The 21,551-nt window shown below is 40.6% G+C and overlaps 2 protein-coding genes across 2 annotated transcripts in view; one reads left to right on the forward strand and one right to left on the reverse strand.

The window, feature by feature from the left end:
- Positions 1–3,724: 3,724 nt before the first annotated feature.
- Positions 3,725–18,699, forward strand: helz2a (helicase with zinc finger 2a). Its single transcript, XM_062545638.1, has 16 exons — positions 3,725–4,057; positions 4,148–4,786; positions 4,897–5,707; positions 5,849–5,924; positions 6,028–9,664; positions 9,751–9,833; positions 9,979–10,122; positions 10,396–10,539; positions 10,833–10,977; positions 11,160–11,276; positions 12,372–12,564; positions 13,036–13,170; positions 14,633–14,851; positions 16,517–16,673; positions 17,283–17,450; positions 17,948–18,699. The coding sequence occupies exons 1-16, from the start codon at positions 3,774–3,776 to the stop codon at positions 18,067–18,069; spliced, it is 7,074 nt and encodes a 2,357-aa protein (XP_062401622.1). The 5' UTR covers positions 3,725–3,773; the 3' UTR covers positions 18,070–18,699.
- Positions 18,616–21,551, reverse strand: part of LOC134092623 (helicase with zinc finger domain 2-like) — a 32,535-nt gene continuing 29,599 nt past the window's right edge. The window contains exons 17-18 of the mRNA XM_062545637.1: positions 20,807–20,902; positions 18,616–20,629 (exon numbers count right to left, since the gene is read on the reverse strand). Of these exons, the coding sequence (XP_062401621.1) occupies positions 20,589–20,629; positions 20,807–20,902 (137 nt within the window). The 3' untranslated portion in view covers positions 18,616–20,588. The remainder of the gene's footprint in view (positions 20,630–20,806; positions 20,903–21,551) is intronic.

Below are 21,551 nucleotides of genomic sequence, written 5' to 3' on the forward strand. Positions count from 1 at the left end.
TTACATTGTCATAATATTCAGACACTTTGGCTTGGCATCATGAAAATACTGCCCTTGTGCAGGTGCTTCTCAGACTTGGTTGCCTCCTTTACAAACACTGGCACTAAGCCAGGCCTACTGAAACAACATGAGCTTAACAATGTGTTCACAGAGAGCTCAAACCAAAGCAAAGTGGATCTTCATTTGTGTGGATAGTGATTCATTTGACCAAAATAAACTAATCTGCAAAATTGCATCTCCAATAAGGCTAATCACAACAGCAATTCCAAAACCGTTCAAAAGAAGACAGTCAACAAAACATTCTGACATATCAGATACAGTTAAAATAAGTCAAATTTACTCTAATTTGGAATTAATTCAGAACTGATATACAGTACTTTTCAGGCATGAGTCAACCTCGTCTAATGATCTTATTGGTTGTTTGTTCATTGATTAGTGTTAAGATCTCTTTTTGTAACCTATTTCTTCTATATATTATGTAAGGGATAGCCTAATCAACGACGCGCCGTGCGTTTATAGGAAAATAATGCACGTTCGAAGTGGTAATAAGGACCCGACGCCGCAGTTGAGGTTTTCTTATGCACTGATGTTAGATTGATCTTTATTTTGAAGTTAGGAGAAACTGGTCAGCATTCAGAATCAGAGCTCCAAATAAAATCCTCTGTAAGATAGTGTTTGATTAAAATATAAACAAACATGACGTCATCTACAATCGCTTACAGCATCTATGAAGGTGGCAAGGTGCTATGTGGAGCTGTTTTTAGTTTAAAACTTCCTCAAATGACCTGGCAACAGAATGTGAAGAATTGTTTTGACATAATGTCAAAACCACCTACTCTTGTATTATCAAGACATCCCCTAAAATGCAAACCAGCTAGTGCTGGGCCCACTTGCTTGCAACACCACATTGTACCACAAGTGGCCACTATCGCTATATTAAATACAATGTAGTCAATGGAAGTGTGCTGTGTTCAAGACAACTCAAAGCCTACAGAATTCCACACAGCTCCTTTAACTCCACACTGGTTTTCTTGTGGCAGTGAGAGAGCAGTGCCACGGTCCATTGGTGCACACTGCTCTTGACACACTCACCATTACGGATGGACAGTTCTCACTTTGAGCAGACAGAGCAGAAACTCTTGTACTTCAAGAATTAGTGTTTCTACCATGAAAATAACAATTGTCATCAACTTCACATTCATTTGAAGAAAGGTTATTTTTCTAAGACTAAATGTTAAATTATGAAAGGAAAATGTATCTGTGCTGTGTGTAGACTGTGCAAACTGTATTCAAATTTGTGTACCTTTTTGTTTCTTTTATTTGGTTGATATAGGTCCAGTGATATTGTACAATGGCGGCCTCTAAAGATGCCGGGCACTCAGACTTAAGCCTACTACTGAGGACACATGAGCTGCACGCTGCCTGCCCGTCTTGCTGCAAGAAGAAAGCAGAGATCACATTTTGTCTAGTTGAGTGTAGCCACCAATGCCAAAGAAACATTTTACTGGCAAGGCAGATAGGTACAGACCAGTGGAGGCCAGTCAACCCTCTTCCTCCATTTCCCATACCAGTGAAATATGCGGTGTGTTGGCATTTTAAGGAAGGATCTGGTTGCATGTCCCATGGTAAAAGGTGTTCATTTGCAAGAAGCTCAGAGGAAGCAACCGTGTGGAACTTCTTGAAAAACTCCAGTCTGCGTTACGAGGCACTGATCAGCATGTTAAAGTCTGGCACAAAGTCTCGATCCCAATCAGTAGATCAATCTGGAGGCACAGACAGGATTCTAAGTAAGTTTCCAGGAAAGTTCTTAGAATTGTGTGAGATCTGCTTCCATAGCAGTCCACAGCGGATATCCAGAAAAAATGTTGTTGAACATCCACCATGTTGCACCTCCAAGCATCACTGGAAACCTCTACTGGTTCACTGTCAGGAGACTCAGCAAAAGATGGTGGAATACCATGAAATAAGACTGTTGCCCAATAAAGCTTACTCTAAGTGGCGATACTGTAGGTATGTAGAGAGTGGACAGCCATGTTGGCATGGCGCTAAGCGCTGCTGGTTTGCTCACAGTAAGGTGGAGATGGCGGTGTGGACAGAGCAAAGCAAGGGGCGGTTTGATCGCTCCAGATTGCTGGGCAATGATGTGCATAAGTCACAGAAAGCCGTGGCTAATTCAGCGTCACCAGTGAAACAGCAGAAGCAATCGCAGAGCTTGGAGGAACACTACTGCAAGGTCTGCCGGCGCAAGTTCCGCTCACGGGAAGAATACATGAACCACTGCTTCACCAGAGAACATCGCCAACTCATCTTTGAAGATGGATGCAGAGAGGGACGATACAGAAACCCACCACAAACTTGTCATTCCTTCAAATTGTGTCAAAGGTAAAACAACCCTACTGGTGCTGAAAATGCATAGTGGATAGTAGTTCTGAATTTCAAGGCATTCAATATACAGTATTTTGAGATCACTTTTACAAACAGAAATGAAAGCAAAGATGCTCACTGTCGTTTAACCTATTGCAATAAAAGGCACAGGTCATGATTTTCTTGGTCAGATTAAGCAAATGGCAGGCATTGTTCCTCTGCAGACCGTACAGCTGTGAGCACGGCGCCAGATGCTTGGAGGCCCACTGTGAAGAGGAGCTGCAGGAGTGGCGCTCGAGAGCGCGTGCAGCCAGGAAGAAGGCCAGTGCCGCCGAGGAGCAGGGCCTGCTGTCTTACCAGGACCGCCTGCTGGAGGAGTACAGGACCAGCGCCAGGCCCGGCCACATAGTGAGGAGATCTTAATCTTAAACCCAATTCACACCAAAGATTCCCGACACGACGAGACTGAGTTGCAGCGGTGTGAATTAGAAGTTGCATGTACTGTAGTTGCAAGCCGTCGCAGAGCATTAAACACGTTGAGTCGCAGTCGCAAGGTTTTAGAACGTCGCGGCTCAGCTCGTCTCGTCTCGTCTCGTCGGGAATCTTTGGTCTGAACCCTTCTTTAAAGCCTTATTTACTTTCTCTCAATGTGAAAAGGAAAAAATGCACCGGAGACAATTTTTTTTTTTTTCATTTCTCATCTGTGATCCACTGTTAATTTAAACAGTGCAACTGACTAATAAACAAGCCTCTGTATATCCTATTTATACTGATCTGTTACCATCTTTTGTTATATTTTCATGTGCATTTCAAATAAGTAAATTTAATTGATTATAGCACATATGACCTGGCTTTAAGGTGATGGTTAACAATGTCAACTCTGGTGTATTGTGTAGATATCTGAAAGTGTACAAGGAGTTTCAACCAACTGTGATTCAGACCTTTCCACATATGTCCACAAGGAGAGGGTTCCAGTGATATGGAAATTTAAAGTTGTGTCTGAAGTAAGTTTTAAAATGATATTTGAAATGTATTATATTTTATTTGATTTAAATACATCTGCTTATATGAATGCTGTGACTGTATTTATTGAGATTTGTTCACAAATTACTCATACTTTCCTTTATTATTTATTAGTTATTTTCTATTTCTCCTTTCAGAATGAACTGCATACGATTGCATTGATCAAACAGGAGCCAGGGGCTTCATTCACCTTAGGTGACAACATCAATGAACATCGAACATACTCCACAGGTGACTGGTACAGGACAGCTGATATACGGTCAAAGTATTCCTATGAAGTGACTGTGTCCTTCGTGTCTACCCTCCCTGGCGTGTATGAACAGTGGCTAGTGTTTGACTTTGACACTCGGCCAGTTCTTTTACACAAGCTCTTAGTTAGAGTGGGTATGCCACCCTCTTCCCATCTAGAGATCAGTGAAGCATCCCTAGTACCAACACACTCTGAATCTCCAAATCTGAGGCTTTGGAACAGAGGAACCAGGGTCATTGTTCCATACTTCAGCCGTGCTGAGGCGGAGATAAAGCTCCTGAAAGAGTTTAAGCCACCTGCCATGAACCCTCAGTATTACCAGCTTCAGGACTGTGTTCCCATTAATCATCGCAACTACAAGGAGAGAATGCACAGTTTCTTATACCAAGAGGAACAAGCTGAGGAGGAAATTGTTTGCAGGTAGTGTAATTGGATATTTAATGTTGTTATTACAGTAATGACATGCATAACTTGTAACATTCTAAACTTATATTGTATTCATTTTTTCAGACTCAATCTTCAAGGAACCATTACATTGTCCAATACATTGAACGACATACGCTTTGGGCTGAAAATAGCTTGCGATGGAGAGCTCTTTGGCACCCTTCCAGTCTGCCATGCACTTACCCCCGACACCCCAGAGGGGTTCATGCTGAGACGAGGGGTGGAGTCCGTCCTCGTGGGCGAGGTCACTGCAAATGATCAAGGCCAAAGAGTCTACGAGGCAGTCATCCTCAAAGACACAGCCAATGTAAAGGAGATACACCTGAGGCTGTCAAGAGAGTGCTGTTCAGACTTGGGCCTTCAAAAGAATCAGACACGCGAGATGGAGGTCCAGTTCCAGCTGAACCGTCTCTGGTTCTGCGAGATGCACAAGGCCATTGATCTCCTTCCAGACCTTCAATATGTGCTGCCAGACTTTAGTAAGACATGCGTTCCTGCACATCCAACCAAATACCCCTTGCTCAATGGAAAGCAACAGGCAGCCATGAGCTTCATTCTTGGAGACCCTGATGGCAGAAACAGTGTCGCCCCACTGCTGATATATGGGCCCTTTGGCACTGGGAAAACATTTACTCTTGCAGAAGCTACAGTGGAACTAATGAAAGAGGAGAATAACAGAGTCTTAATCTGCACACACACAAACAGGTATGTCTACATTATTATTGTACTCTTTATTGTAGATATCATTGTTATCATATTAAAATGATGAAAAAACATTTGACTATTTTATATTATTGTATTTTCCTCTTTTCTAGTTCTGCTGATCTGTATGTGAAGGATCATTTTCATAAACACATTAATGCCGGAAATCTAAAAACAAAACCTCTGCGAATAAAAGCCAAGGAAGTATCTCCACTAAGCACTGATCTCATCACAAGGGCCTACTGCCTTCTAACGGAAGATGGCCATTTCAAATTCCCTGACAAAGACACAGTGAACTTGACAAGGATTGTCATAACAACCACTGGAGTGGCTCGGCTTCTCCATGACCTGAAGCTCCCCAAAGACTACTTCAGCCACATCATGATTGACGAGGCTTCTCAGATGCTGGAGTGTGAAGCCCTGATGGCTCTTGGCCTGGCAGGCCCCAAGACTCGAATCGTTTTGGCTGGAGATCACATGCAGATGGGACCCAAGCTCTTCTCTGTGGAGGATGACAAGCGCTCAGACCACACGCTGCTCAATCGCCTCTTCTACTACTACCAGTCCGAAAAGAAAAATGTTGCCTTGGAGAGCAGAATCATTTTCAATGAAAACTACCGATCTACCAAGGGGATTGTAGACTTTGTGTCTACTTACTTCTACTTTGACAAATGTCAAAAGAAACAACAAACAACAAATGGCATCAAGGCCAGTGGAAATGTTGCTGCGCACCCTACACTGCACCCGCTAATGTTCAGTCATGTCCGTGGGGAATGCCATCTAGACACAACAACCATGTCGTGGTACAACCCTGAGCAAATAGCAGATGTTGTTCAGATTGTTCAAGATCTTCTGTGCAACTGGCCGGTAGAGTGGAACCAACCAGATCCTTCAACTATCTGTATTCTCTCACAGGGCACCCAGGTATTCCACCTGATCATTTTTGAATGATTAATGTTCTAACAATAGAGCAATAGAATTGTGAATGAGTTAGTTAATATTTTCAACTAATTTGCAACTAATAATATTTTTTAACTATCCTAATTCCTTTTCAACCCACAACAGGTTTACCACCTCAGGACAATATTAAAACAAGTACATTTGAACTGGGTCACAGTGGAGAATGCTGAAAATGTTCAAGGTAACGTATGATGCACCAGTGGGATTTAATGTACTGTATATAAGGCCTTTACCATGTTTTCAAAAAAACATAAAAGTAATAAAAGGTCCTGTGTCTTTCATAGGCAAACAATTCAGAGTGATCATAATCGTCACAGTGCATACAAGAGACACCTTAAAGCCACTGGCTTCCAGCTGCCTGGAGTTCTTCAATGATGCCCGTGTTCTTAACACAGCCATGACCAGAGCACAGTCTCAGGTGATAGTGGTGGGAGACGCTGCTGCGCTCTGCTTCTTTGGGAAATGTGCCAAAACATGGAGATGCTACATAGAGCACTGCATTGAAAATGGCAGTGCTATGCCTGAGCATCTGAACAAGGATTTTCTAAATCAAGAGGTGATGGAGATCTCCAGATTTGTACCAACACAGGAAGAGGATACCAGTGATACCGATTCAACAACATCAGAGATATCTGACATTGACCCAATTCTGCAAGAGCTGCTTGATGAGAGCAATGATTTGAAAGTTAACGTAACAGAGGAAGGCTTGTTGCATATTTTCAAAAATGACCACCCTGACAAGACAGCTGATGACAATGAAGAGAATCAACATGGGGACCAAAGTGATTCTACATTCTTCCAATGGAATGGAGAAGAAAATGGGTTTCCAAGCAATCCAGATGCAAATGTTATACTCAAACGCTGCATAATTGTGATGGAAAGATATGACTCAGCACATGCTATACCACTCGATGAACCAACTACAAGGATTAACATTAATGGGAGGGAAAATGTCCGCTGCTGTTTTCCTGGTGATGAGGTGTTTGTTGAAGTGTTAAGTGAAGAAAGTACACCACCCAATGGAAGAGTGCACAGAAGAGTTGGGACAACCTCTCTATTCGACAAACAGTTTGTGTGCACCATTGAAAAAACTGACCACCAAGTGATGACCCCGATAAATAAGTGCATATCAAAATTGTACACTCCATTTTGGAAGGATAAGCCTCATCATATTGCTGTGCGAAAAGGACTAGATGATTTTAGACCAGAGGAATTTGTGAAGATTAATGAGGAATCTAAGAGAAATCTTCTTTTTGTTGTCCAAGTATTGAAGTGGGGAGAGAATTTCCGCTATCCCCTAGGTATTGTTGTGAAAGTCCTTCCAAAAGTGACATCTTTGGAAGCTGGTCTGCAGGTATTAAGCATAGAAAATCAACTCTCAAAGAGTCCTTCACTCCGTGACCAAGAAATGATCAGGCTTCAGGAATGCTCAAAAGATTTCCGCGGACGGAAAGATTTCCGCAGCATCATAACATTCACAATAGATCCTTCACACTCTCGAGACCACGATGATGCAATCAGTGTAAGAGATCTTGGCCCAGATTATGAAATAGGGGTTCATATAGCTGATGTTGCACACTTTGTGCCCAAGGGAAGTGGACTGGATGAATATGCTAAGAAGCAAGGACTTGTTTTTTACCCACCTGAAAGGAACCCATCTGAAACTGCACCTGTGTACATATTCCCGAGAGAGCTCAGTGAAGATATGTTCAGTCTTCTTCCTGATCATGATCGACACACCATTTCGCTTATGGTGGTCATTGATAAGAAAACGCACCGCATAAAATCAGCCGATTTTCACCTCTCCGTCATTCGCTCTGACAGAAAATTATCCTACGATGAAGCAGAGGACATCCTTAAAAATTCCAGGACCAAGGATTCAAGTGGTGAGCCATGCTTTAACACAGTGGAAGGCTGCCTACTGATGGCATCCCACTTTTCAGAAGTTCACAGGAAGGACAGGAAGCAGGACGACTGGTGCTACAAGTCACCGGATGAAGACACAATCATTGGCAACCGTCAATCCCACAGGGTGGTGGAGGAGCTGATGATCCTGTTTAATCACAGTGTTGCCCAGCTGCTACTCAACATCGAGAAGACAAAGAGCTGTGTGCCACTGAGATGTCAAGAAAGGCCAGACATGACCGGCCTGGGGAAGCTCCGAGAGTGCTGCAGTCCATGGCTCCCTCTGTCCATTCATCTGTCTCACCTTATGGAGGATGAAGGCGGTCTCATGAGTCTTCCAGAGGCTAGCAGAAGCTTGTGCAACTCTGGAGGCGGTGCACGTCAGCAATGTGATGCAGACAGCACAGCGTTTCTTAGGTATGCTAGTTTGGAACCTGACACCTTTTCAATACTGACATCGCTTCTTGAGAATCTTCAAACGGCAGCCAGAGAAGGAGACATCCAGAGAATAGTTGATCTCATCACAACTGATGACGTACACCCACAATTGCTGCCCATCATCCGTGCGTTGGGAAAGCACATTCGCAGAGCCTATGTTATCCGCTCCAACTCAACTCTCACCTCTAGAGTCGGGCACTTTGATCTTGATCTAGACTGCTACATCTGGGCCTCTTCCCCAATTCGCCGTTATGTGGATATCATTACCCACAGGATTCTCCACTCTGTTCTAGAAAGCAAAGAAATGACATATTCACCCATTGAAATTGATCAGTCCTGTGTCAGCTTTTCTCTACAGTATGACAAGGAGTCCAAGTATAAGAGGACATCCAACAGCCTAAATTTTGCTTCTGAGTTAAATGAACAAAGTGCAAGGAAGATTGCTTACATCATTGATATCTCACCAAACAGCAACAGTTTTCGACTGTCATTTCCACTGCAACGAAAGTCAATGTGTGAGGATGTGGCTATCATGTACCGGTACCTTCAGCTAGCAGATCAACCAGTGTTTGATAGAGAGCGAAATTGTCATGTCATTAAATGGATTCGAAGGGTGTACTCACTGGTGCGGGATGACATCCACTCTGAGCTGGAAAGACAAGTTCCCAATTCTTTAATCACACACGTGCCGAAAGAGGCATGGGCACGTTTGTTGTCCACCATTAGGGAGGAAAAGTGGGAGGATATGCTGCAACATCTTCAGGACGTCACCTCAGAAGTATGGCAGGGGGGCACTTTCAGTTCCACAGAGTCATGTGAAGACACAGTAATGTCCAGAAAAGCAGATTTCATGAAAGGACATTTTGTTGAGTTGTCACTGCAGCTCAAGCAAGGTGACACCATCGAGGTACAACTGGGAACAGACACAGTTAGGGGACTGCTAGTTCCAGCTGTCCAGCTCCTGATTGTGAACCCAAACTTTGAGATTTGCTTGGAACACACCAAGAACCCAATCGAATGTTTCTCCAGGTATGCTCTTCGTGCCTCCAAGGACGTATATTCCACGTACAACGAATACCAAAAAATATGGGCACCCTTGTGTGAAATGGAGTCTGCTTGCAACGCTGTCGCAGAAAATGAAAGCATTGTCTTGGAAGATGTTGAGCTTACATGGACAAAAAGAGACAAGGACAACATTAAAAAAGATCCTAATCTGCAAGGATTCTTCCAGCTTCCCCTTGAAAAGAAGAAACAGTGGTCTATCGAATGCGACTTCACAAAGTGTTTCTTGTGTATCCGTATGAGACGACCATACAATGATTTCAAACCAGAGAAACAGCATGGTGATCACAGACTAAAAGAGGCTAAATACCTAGACCTCACAAGTATGACCAATGTCATCTGGATTGCTCATGGTGTAACGACTGAAGTGGAAGAGGAGGAGGAGGACAAGGATGAGAAGAGCATCAAGATACACTTCCGCATCAATCACTTACCCATGGCCAGTAAACCTCAGAGAATCTTTTTGGAGAGTACAAGATTCACTGTAGAGTTGATTCCTAAACTCCTCCCAGATGTGTAAGTTGGACATCTTACAACATCAATGATATAATTATAAAGAAGCCTAAATGTTATTAATTAAAATGTGTTGTCTATTTGTTAAGGAGGAAAGAGGAAGCAATTAAGCGACTAACAAAGGCAAATCAACTAGTGAAGGACATTGCAGTTGGGAAAAAACATTCAGATGGTAAGTCTCACAGTTGGATGATTTGATGTTCTGTGAAAAATGTAACTCAACCATTAAACCATCAAACACAAAACCCAATCTGAGCTATATGTCATTTTGTTCTTGGTGTACTGATCATTTTGTTTTGTCTTGTCTTTTCTTGCAGGCATTAAATTCATGGCGAGCAAAAGGGGGACATTTGACATGGAGAATCATCGTTCCTTTGGTTTCCCTCCTTTGAACACAAGCCAGAATAAAGCCATAAGAGAGACACTTCAGAACCGCTTCACCCTTATACAAGGACCCCCAGGTAACAATGCGTGTGTATTTCATCCATTTGCCATTATAGTACATGAATACACACATCCAGATAATTGTTGTGTGTTAATGTGTGTTCTGTGTTCTCAAAAGAAAAAGCTCACAATATATTGGTTGAAGTCTATACAAATTTGGTGTATTTGCTCATTAAAAATGAAATCAGGAGAAATCTGTATGCACTCCAAAGCACTACAGGACATGTTTCACACATTGAATGTGTGACTGCAAATCAAACTAACATTTAACTCGTTTTCATTTTCCCCAGGAACTGGTAAAACTGTTGTTGGAGTCCACATTGTTTATTGGTTCTTGAAGCAGAGTAAAATGCAAAGGCAAAGTGAGGAGACACAAAAGAAGAGATGTATTCTGTATTGTGGCCCGTCTAATAAGTCTGTTGATGTAGTTGCAGGTAAACATGTTTATTAAAAATCTTAGTATAAGACCTATTTTGGTGCACAGTACATTATTTATTTTTCTACTTTTGATCAGTTGAGCTCATTACATAATGCCAAGCTTGCATTAATTACAAAATGCTTGAAAATACTTATGCAAAAGAACCAATGGTGTGTGATTTGTATTATTTCTAAGGTCTAAGCTTGCTATCCCTATCATAATCACTATCTAATCACTATCATGTGCACCACACGGAGAAACACTCTGTCAAGGTCATTGAGCCCCTGTACTGGTCATGTTTTCTTAAAGGTCAACTCCTGAAACTGAGTGCTGTGCTGCGGCCGTTGAGGGTTTACAGTGAGCAGATGGAGGTGATGGAGTACCCCTACCCAGGCAGCAGGCTGAAGCTCTCCCGCCATTCGCTCAGGGAGGGGAAACCCAACGAAGAGCTCAGGTAAGGAGTGGTGGTCTAGTCGTCAGGACTTACCAATGGCCTACAAGTGTGAAGGGCCAGATATTTGATTGGCTGTAGTGTTAGATATACCTCAAATATACCAATGTACAATATATCGAAGTTTTACTGTTAGTTGATATGTATAATTTGTAGTGTACAATGTTCCATTATGTCTTCTGCAGATCCATAACCTTGCATCATCGGATGCGGATGCCAGATAATCCACACTCATCAGAGATACGAGCCTTTGATGCACGGATTAAAAGAGGAGAAAACCTTAGTGAGGGTGAAATTAAAAGGTTTGTTTAGACATTATGCTGCTAAGGTCCAATTCAGCTTTCTCCCAACTTGAAGATGCAGTCTTGTTTGTGCCATCTTATTCTGTCCGATTGGGGCCGTCACAATGATGGTGGCCAAAAGAACTCACAATAGCAATGCTATTGTGATATTTATAGAAAAGGTGATACTAAAGGGATAAATCCGGAGTAAAATGCACTTTAGATCAATTTACGGATGATTGGGAGTACATACGTTGAGTTGACATCAAATCAGGTCATTCGAATGTGTTTTGAGAAAGTTCGATTTTTACCGTTTTTAGCCAAAACTCGTTAGCCTGGAAGTGAACGGGGCACGTCCTTTCGCTGCTACAAAACGCTATTTTTATACCTCTTCTACTGTACCAAACAACATTAGAATAGAATAGAATAGAATATATACTTTTTTGATCCCGCGAGGGAAATTCACTTCTCTGCATTTAACCCAATTTAACTGAATTAGTGAACACACATAGTATCCCCAGGTCTTTATGTGGTTGGATAGAGTCCAGAATGAATTTAATTGAGTCAATACCTTTCCGGAAATGTTGCTGAAGTGTTGCTAAAATGTTTCTCAGCTGCAGCAGCGACATTTCCGGAAATGTGCAGCTCACCGAGTGGTTACTGGTCTTCAACGATCTTCTATAGCAAGTTTCACAGTGAAATTCAAATTCTGTTGTGTTATATTAGGCACACACGGTTGAAAAAGTACTTCCGGGATTTCGAAAATCCTGATAACAGATGACAGCCGCTGTATTCCGCTTTGTTAAAGCCATACAGAGCTCCATTCTAAATCTGCCAAATTCCACAAACAGGCTCAATCGTCGAGATTTCAGTGTCAAACACTCATTTTCATGCTAGGCAATACAGAAAACGGACTTATTGTGTAAAATACCGAAATATTCCTTTAAGTGAGCAGTGCTCTCTAATTCAGCTCCACAATCAGTGCAACTTTGTGATTTCATTCTTTCATTTCACTTCTTGTGCCTTTTTAATGTACATTTAACATAACATCACGTATTTCCTGCACCAGAATGTATTTACTTAAAATAATGTGATTCTTATGTGTTATTATTATAGCTACAAAAGTCTACTAAGGGCAGCCAGGAAGCATGAACTGTTGAAGCATGATGTCATTCTGTGCACGTGCACCGCTGCATCCAACCCAAACTTTGAAAAGTTGCTCAAGATGCAGCAGATCATCATAGACGAGTGTGCCATGGCAACGGAGCCGGAGGCTTTCATCCCCTTAGTCACCCATCAGCCTGAACAGGTAATTGGGCGTGATAACAAGGGACTGACAAGGCGATATTTCCCAGTGAAAACAGCACAACGATGAAAAACAAATAAGGAAAAACAACAGGGCTTGTACATTTGTGTGTTAATATCTGTGCATATGAGGTCATCTTCTACATCAAATGTATACAACTTGCCTAGTAGTTACTGGATTTCATCCTCCAAAAAAGGTTTAAGGTTTCCTTCCCGTAAATGCCCTTTAGTACTTCCAATGTTGATTGCAATTCACACCAGTCATAATTTCACTATATACTGTAGTGTGTGTGTGTGTGTGTGTGTGTGTGTGTGTGTGTGTGTGTGTGTGTGTGTGTGTGTGTGTGTGTTTGCGTGTGTGTTTGTGTGTGTGTGTGTATACACAAACATATATATGTATGTATGTAAAGTAAACAATGTACCCTATATGTACATGCAATGATAATGGGTTCTAAAGGATGTTGTGTATCCCTAGATTGTCCTTATTGGCGACCACAAACAGTTGAAGCCTGTAGTCACTTCTGATGTGGTGGAAAGACTAGGTATGAGCAAGTCTCTCTTTGAACGGTATATGAGGAAAGCCATTATGCTTGACATCCAGTACAGAATGGTGAGTACAATTCAGAAGATCAGATGAGTCATTCCGTGTCAAATCAGATAAGGTTGTTGCTGTACTCCCTGCTGAAAAAACCAGCCTGACCAGCTAAAGGTGGTTTGCTGGTTGACCAGCTTGTTAACCAGCTTGTTTGACCACCCTTTGATGGTTAACCAGCTAGACCAGCAAAACTCTCGCGAAAACACACCTTCAGCTGGTTTACCCAGCTTATGATGGTAATTCAGCTGGTTTTGATTGTCGTACCACCTTAAGCTGGTCATTTTAGTTGGTGTTGCTGGTCTACATTGCTGGTTTTTACTGGCCACGCCAGCTTATGTTGGTCATTCTAGAAAACCAGCTTGACCATCTTTGTCAAGCTGGACAGGCTGGTCACCAGCATGACCATCTTAAACCAGCTGTATCCCAAACGACAGGCTGGTCACACCAGCACGACCAGCTTCCTCAGATGGTCACGCCAGCATGTCTAGCTGGTGGCCTAACCAGCTACACCAGCAAGACCAGCAATAAGAACTGTGTTTTGGGCAAAGACCAGCTAAAACCAGCTAAAACCAGCTACCAGCCTAAGCTGGTTTCTTGCTGGTTTTTTCAGCAGGGCTGTCTCAGATTTTGTTCAAACCGTGCCTATATCAAGAATAGGTCCCAAAATCTAGGCCTGTAAAATATTTATGTTCAAATCCAAAGTTTCCACATTATTTTCAGCCCTTAAGATTGGATTGTATCATGGTGGCCTTGGAAAGAAAGGGTTATTGTCAGAATTGTAACAGTTATTCAAAGCAGAGATTTTAATTAACAGTAATGTCAGGTTTATGTCTACTGATGGAATCAAGTCTCTCTCTCTCTCTCTGTTTGTGTTTCAAGTGTATTGTCTTGATGTACTCATAAACATTGATCAACTTCACAGAATAAGAGAAATAGTAATAATTAAGTAGAAATATTGAATAGTAATTAAATTAATTCTGAAGTGCAAATGAGAAGATTTAAACCAAAGATTGTATAGTTACTAAGATCGTATAGTTACCACATTCTATTGAACAAATCACAGGCTGCTCAGGCTTCAGCATCTGCCTATAGTCTGGTGGCAGCAGAACTGAGGCATGATTCTGTTTGTTGAAGGTTAGGCGGGGATGGGCTTTGCAGGTACAGATTGACTGAAAAGTGCGTATATGGTCCAGAAAAGTGTGTAGAAATGGTCCAGGTGTGTGTGTGTGTTCGCAACTTTAAGTACTGGTTTGATATAAATTTAACTTTAAAATCTTCAGACAAGATAGGTGGTCAATGTCATAGCTCTAAGTTTGTTCATCATCATCCAGATCCAGATCAGATTGCAGTTGCTAGAATTTGGTTTCACTTTCGTTAACACTGTGAGATAGCATGCAGATTTCTGCAGTTGCTTGACTGCTCTTGTTTTATTTGAAACCCAATGTTAACAATATTCTCTATTTATAATCTGTTTCAGCATGAAGCCATCTGTGAGTTTCCTTCGCAGCAGTTCTATGGTGGCATCTTAAAAACTGGAAAACGCCCTAAAGCAAAGCCGAGTGTACTGCTGACAGCATCACAGCAGCCAACCCCTATCTTGTTTGGCCATGTTGAAGGCAAGGAAGTCAGTCTGATGGTGGCAACAGAGAGGGGGAATGAAAATTCAAAGGCTAACGTTGAAGAAGCTGAACAAACGGTAAGCTATGCAGAACATGAAAATATTGGTAAAGCTTTAGTATGCAATGAAGATATATTCATAATGGTTCAGACAGGTGATGAGACTATATGCTTTAAAGTAGTCATAGAAGGTATTTTTTTATCTTGTTCTGTGATGTTAAGAAGGTATGCAACTTTGGTCTGTCCAAGAATGCTCAGACGTTGTTTTACAAGCAGATTTATCACCCACTCGTACTTTTCTGGACATCCACATGAATAATTAATTACCTTGCTGCCAATGACTAGCCTACTCACTTTAGGTTTTAGCTTTTTGTTATGCTCAAAAGCCACAATACTCTAGCATAGTCCTATGGAAATACACATGGAGAGTTCTGTGTGATTGAGCCAAAATCAGAGAAGGAATCAGATAGCGGCTACTGAGGAAAAATCCAGTCCCTCAAAGATTGGAGTTTAAAAATGTTTCTCAGTGTCAAGTATTGTTATTTTGTATGTTCTCTCTGGCACTTCAGCCTAGACACAAAGCATAACCATACCCCAGACACTCACTATACTACCAGTAGGCCTATAACTCTCCGGAAAAAAACACATACAGTAATTCATAAAATCTACCATTTATTATTACAACCTGGGTCTCTCATTATAAATCAGGTTGTAGTGAACTGGGAGCTGCTTCAAACTTTGGAGATGGTGGGAGACTCGGCATGCTCTTATACAATCATTATACATGCGGGCTATGTACAGTAACCTCAGATGTATATCGAAGTTACTTCAAAGAAGCACCATTTCATTTTAAAAGGTCCAATTAATGAGGGATTTTGTTTGTTAGTTTGCTTCGTTTAGCATACAAAGTGGTGGGCTGGTGTATGTAAATTTTGGGGGTGTAGTCTTGAAATATTTCGTCAGTGTTTCTACGTTGAGGTTCATCCGTTTTTCAGTGGCAGTTTCAAGTTGTGAGATTTACATATGAAAGTGACTGAGATTTTGTGGTTCTCTGTCCATTTTACATACAGAACTGCTGTTATTAAACTACACCACGGAGAACACCGTTCTATGCAATAATCCCATGACCCATTCAATGTGAAACAGCAGAAAGTAGAATATTTTAAACCGATCCTGTTGTGTAGCTGCAATGAATTGTAGTATACTATAAAGCCTTTGCCTAACAATGTTTGGTATACACTGTGCACATCATATGCATTGTGGGTAAACACTATTATGATTAGCTTCTGCTGCTCTCCCACTGGCCTGCCTAGCGCCCTTGATACCTCCGGGTTGGTCTAGGCTACAAAGCTGTGCATCGTCATTGCCCTTACTGGGACTTTTCTCGGCCGTCTGGCTTGGATGCAGTAAATTTGGACTAGATTGGTGTGGACTTTTCTGGTTTTGTTCGTTTTTATTATTTGTTTGCTGTTTGTTTGTTTTGTGTCTTGTATGTCTTGGTGTCACGGGTACGCTGGCGATTACGCCACTCCGTCCGTCATCTTTTGTCTTGTCTCATGATGTTGTTATTTTGTAAATTTGTTTGTTTCATGTCGTCACAGGTGCGCTGACGACTACGCCATTCCGCTCGGCACTGTTTGTATGTAAAGCGCTTTGGGTTGCACTCTGTGCACGTGAAATGCGCTATATAAATAAACATTACTTACTAACTTACTTACTATTGTTCTTTGTTATTTAATTTCAGGCCCGGCTTGCAACTCTACTGATAAAGCAGTCAGGAATAGATGAAGAACAGATTGCCATTCTCACACCCTACAATGCACAAGTGGCCAAGATCAGAGAGACTCTCTCAAAGAGAGGCATCTATCAAGTCACGGTCAGCACCATCATGAAGAGTCAAGGTATGCATGGGTCATTGGCAAATAAGGCTTTTAGAAATGTATTTTTTATTTAAATATTTAAAAAATGGACAGAATACATTTTTAAGTTGGAAGACTGTGTTTAAAATCAAGTCTTAACACTTCTTTCATTGTTTGTAAGCACATCTGAGAGTGTTTAGTGCTTACATTATTATTTTGTAGGTGACCTTGGTATTAAAAGTAACTTATGAATACTTTATTGTGTACTTTATTTATTCACATTTTAATACTTTATTAAATGTTAATGAATACTTTACAAATTTAAAAAGGATATTTTGTAATATAATAATTAGGCACATCACGTTTTATAACCATTTGTTCATTTTAATCAACTATGTCTTGGTTTAAATTAGTATTTTACCTGGTTGCACCACCTGACGCTGACCCACATTCAAGCTATCTGATAGTCATAGGATGTTCATACTTTCTCATACTTTGACTAATCATGACCTTAAGATGTGGTTTCTGTCTCAGGTTTCACATTCTTACATAATTGCTCCTGCTGATGTTTTAAAATGCAATATCACACTACTATTTCAGTGAATTTCATCAAAATTTTAAACTGGCATGCATCCCATATTTTATTGGCAGGAAGTGAATGGAGGTATATTATCCTGTCCACTGTGCGATCCTGTCCCAAAATCGAGATTGACAGTAGACCAACTAAATCCTGGCTAATGAAAAAGCTTGGATTTGTTATGGATCCCAATCAGGTTAATGTGGGAATCACAAGGGCACAGGAAGGCCTTTGCATCATTGGTATGTACCCTTAATTGAAATATAACTATTTTACTACGCTACTGATTTTCAACAATTTACACTCAATCCATGACATTCATTTTGATTTCAGTTGCCCAATGGTTTTAATCTATCCTGTTATAAACATTGGGACACAACAATATGCAGGGGTGTATGTGCATATATACTGTATGTCTATGAACAACACATTTTGTTTTAATCTTCAAATTCAAAAAGACAGACAAACACACCTTTCGTTCCCTGTAATAATGCACAAGGCTATACACTACAGGACAGAAGCCCCAACACCACCAACAACAACAACATAATAAAAGCCTTCTCAGCAGCTAAAATAGACCATACTGCATGCTTGCAAACTCTGCTAATGGTGCTGTTATTTTCAGCTAGTTTTGCTTACCATGTAGGTCGATAGGCAGCTAGCTCACTAGTCCTAGACCCAATCAACAAACTGCTGCTTTAAACAGTATTCACATGACCTTATTTTGTGGGCTTTGTAGGAAATCAGACTCTTCTGCAGTGTAGCTACCTCTGGAAGAAGCTACTGAATCACTACCATGAAAAGGGCTGTGTTGTCAATCCTGCTCAAAGCATCCACGTGCAGAAAAAAAAAAGCAACTAACAACTTGGAACTAATAAAGTATTCAAAACCATTCTACTTAAAAATGATGCTCTCACTGCATCTGTAATCAATGAAATTCGTGGACATGGACCACCTGAATCAAAAACAAATTATTTACTGAGTATTAAGTAATAATTGATAAGTATTTTTTATGTATAAATACCTATGTACAGATTGTAAATACTGATACATTTTGAGATATTTTTTTACATTACATGATGTCTCTTGTGCTTTTAATATTAGGAAATTGAGCATGTAATAGATCAATTGTTTTGAAAGATTAATGTTGTTTAACTGTAGCACAATATTTAGCATTTTGTTTTGCCACTTTTGGAGGCCACCTCCTGGGGGCAACTTTGAGCATTCCAAGGGCATGCAAAATAAATAAGAAAATGTTTGTAAATCTAGGTATGATTGATATTACCTGAATGAAAAACATCTGTTTTTCCAGATGAACTTTGTACCTAAAGTTTACTTGTTTCTACACACCCATAATACTGTGTATTACGATTGATGACATGACATCTAAGTAAATATGATCTTCTTTTATTGTGATTGTTGTTGATTCTTAATGTTGAGTTCACATTTTTTTTCAAAGCGACTTACAGAATGAGGATACACAGGGAAACACACAATAGACAAATAAAACAAAAGCACAATATACCCTTTGTCTATACAAATATATTTAATACAAATATGATACAAATATATAAATGTTTGTGACAAACATTCTAAATGCAGTGGTTTTTTTGTTTAAGCGATAAGCCCCGAGAGGCCGTGCGTTATACTGTATAATCGAACAGCTAAGGCGTTGTTAGGCACGACGAGAAGCGGAGTGGGTTATTGCTTAAACAAAAAAAATTAAAATAATTATTTAGATAATATTTTAAAGATTGTGATTACTCAAAAGAGACCTACAAATTTCACATAATTCAATTTTATTTAAAAGTCATTCAACTGTCCATACAAGTGGACACTAGCAGCAAAGATGTAAAATTGCATTTAAAGGAAAACTATGCAGGATTTGGCGATTTCATCGCCGGTTTCGCTTTCGGTTTTCGTTTTCGCTCGTTTTATGCTTGCATATTTCTCTGCAGAGCTTCCCCTACAGCTTTAGCGTGTATATTTTACAAAACTCCTCAATCGGTCAGTCTGCAGTGCCTTTTCATGAGACTTTACATGACACTTCCTGGAGTAGAGCATGGGTGCGTGCCCGAGGGCTCCTGAAATTGCAAGCGTGGTTCTACCGCTACAGACCACTAGGGCGGGCGAAAAAAAACATTGTTCGACTGGTAATGTCTCATTTAATCATATATAACAGTATGGAACGAATTTATTAACTGAAAAACATTGCATAGTTTACCTTTAAAGCCACAGCTGAGAATAAGGAATTGTATGTCTCTTTCATGTTATGATAGCCTATACAGAAACTTCATTGTAATAAGACCTTTTAGAAATAAAGACAAGAAAAACAATCAGTTGTATACAATGTTCTAAAAATTACAAAACATAACTTGCTGATAAAAAAAAAAGAAAAAAAACCCTTAAAGGTTGGGTATGGAATTCCCAAAACAGCCGGCAGATTTTGAAAATACACTCAAGTCCCTCCCTCCATGGACGCGCATTCACGCAGAGCGAGAATTCAGATGCGCGAGAGCGAGCCAGGCTAGGCACTCTGGAGCTGTACAAAATGAAATGCCAGCCCTGGCGTCTGTACAGCGCTTACAGTATGAGCTCTAGTCTCCATATAATCGCTCATATCAACTTCCCCAAGCAGGTTACTTAGCTAACTAGATTTACTTTCTTTATTCACCTCCAAAGGCTTGTAGGTAATAGTTCCACAAATCAGACAACAAGGTAGATGATTTTATACATTATCGTAAAGCACCAATTAGGCTACCCGCCCTTTCGTTTGGAAATTCTAAAACAACAATGCTTTTTAATACACCAAATTAATATTTGATAAATTAACCATACATTTTTCAGTAGCCATAGGTGTGTATATTTGAACAGAATCTGGTTTGGTTCTTTTACCTCCTGAAATATCCGAGTTTAGTGCTGGCCCGTTGGTTCGCCTATTCCACTGTAGCTCCAAGCGGTTAACAATACACTTCGAGTCACGGTAAAATGTAATGTTCGAAGGTTCGAAGGATTGCCGAACGAAAGGGTCGGTCGGAGCACTGAAATGTCCATACTTACAGCCAACTCTGTAAGTGGGTTAGGAATAGGATTTCAAATGATTTTGAAAAAAAAGGCAAATTCTATACCCTACCTTTAATTTAGCCCATCATATATTCTAGCTCATTCTTACTTGCAGGCCCTGGTTGGAGGTCAAAACGCAATTTAACTTTTTATGTATTTGTACAATTGTCATTTATATGATTATTTATGTTGATGTTTGTTAAACTGTACAGTACATCTAAAACCATCTCTGAGGCAGCCTGTCCTACAGTAAATCCAACACTCACCCACCACCTTGAAGGCTCCCCCTATGCAGAGGGAAAAACATTGAACTCTCTTCATGCTTGTGTCACAGAGGAGCAGCTAGAAGTTGTAGGCCCTATGAAAGAATAATATTGTTCTATTAGGGACTTATGTCAATGCAGGCCACTTGGAATTGTCCTAACCTCCCAATCTCAACCCTTACAACACCCATATGTATACACTAAGCAAATGTCCACTGCAAACTCAAACTCAAAGTAGAGTACAGCATTAAAAGTACAGCTTAATGACTCACGTTTGACATCAACCTCCTTAGCAACACAGTTGTTCTCTGTGTAAAATTTCAGAAGTTGTTCCCAAGCTTTACTGCGTGTCAACAATTCTTGATTACCTAAATGAGATAAAACATAAAAAGTGAACATGCTGTTTTAAAATGTAATATGTATATAATATGGGTGCTTTGTGCTTAAAGTGTAACTCCGGATCTTACAGAGCTGCACAAATCTGGCTGAATATTTCAATACAAACATGCCTTGCGATTAGCCACATCTGTGCAGTGCTGACTCGATCGAGCATGCCAGCTGATTTGACAATACCAGACCAGGAAGCACACTTTCAATGTTTATAATACTTTGGTTTGTCTGTAGAAACCTTAACGACACTACCACAGAAATATAACTATATTTTGAGCTTTGTTAGTGGTATAAAATGGCACTATGCCCTGTAAAGCCCATTCAGTGATAATGCAAATAAAGTCTTGCTCAAAACGGCACCAATTAACGTAATTTTGTTCTCAAACAAAAGTTTCAAGTTGTTAACTATCGCAAATAGACCCTAGGCTGTTTTCACTCCAGAGTTACAGAAATTCCCTGATAAAAGACGACAGAAGCTGTATTTCGCTGCGAAATTGCTATAGAAAATCGTTGTAGACCAGCAACCACTCGGTGAGTTGCACATTTTTTAAAACGAACGTTTAGGGGTGTTTTAAGGACAGAATCATCCTGGCTCATAGCGAGCAAAGCTGAAGCCATACAGAGAAC

This window comes from Sardina pilchardus, chromosome 9, assembly GCF_963854185.1.
Source record: "Sardina pilchardus chromosome 9, fSarPil1.1, whole genome shotgun sequence".
Classification (NCBI taxonomy): Eukaryota; Metazoa; Chordata; class Actinopteri; order Clupeiformes; family Clupeidae; genus Sardina; species Sardina pilchardus.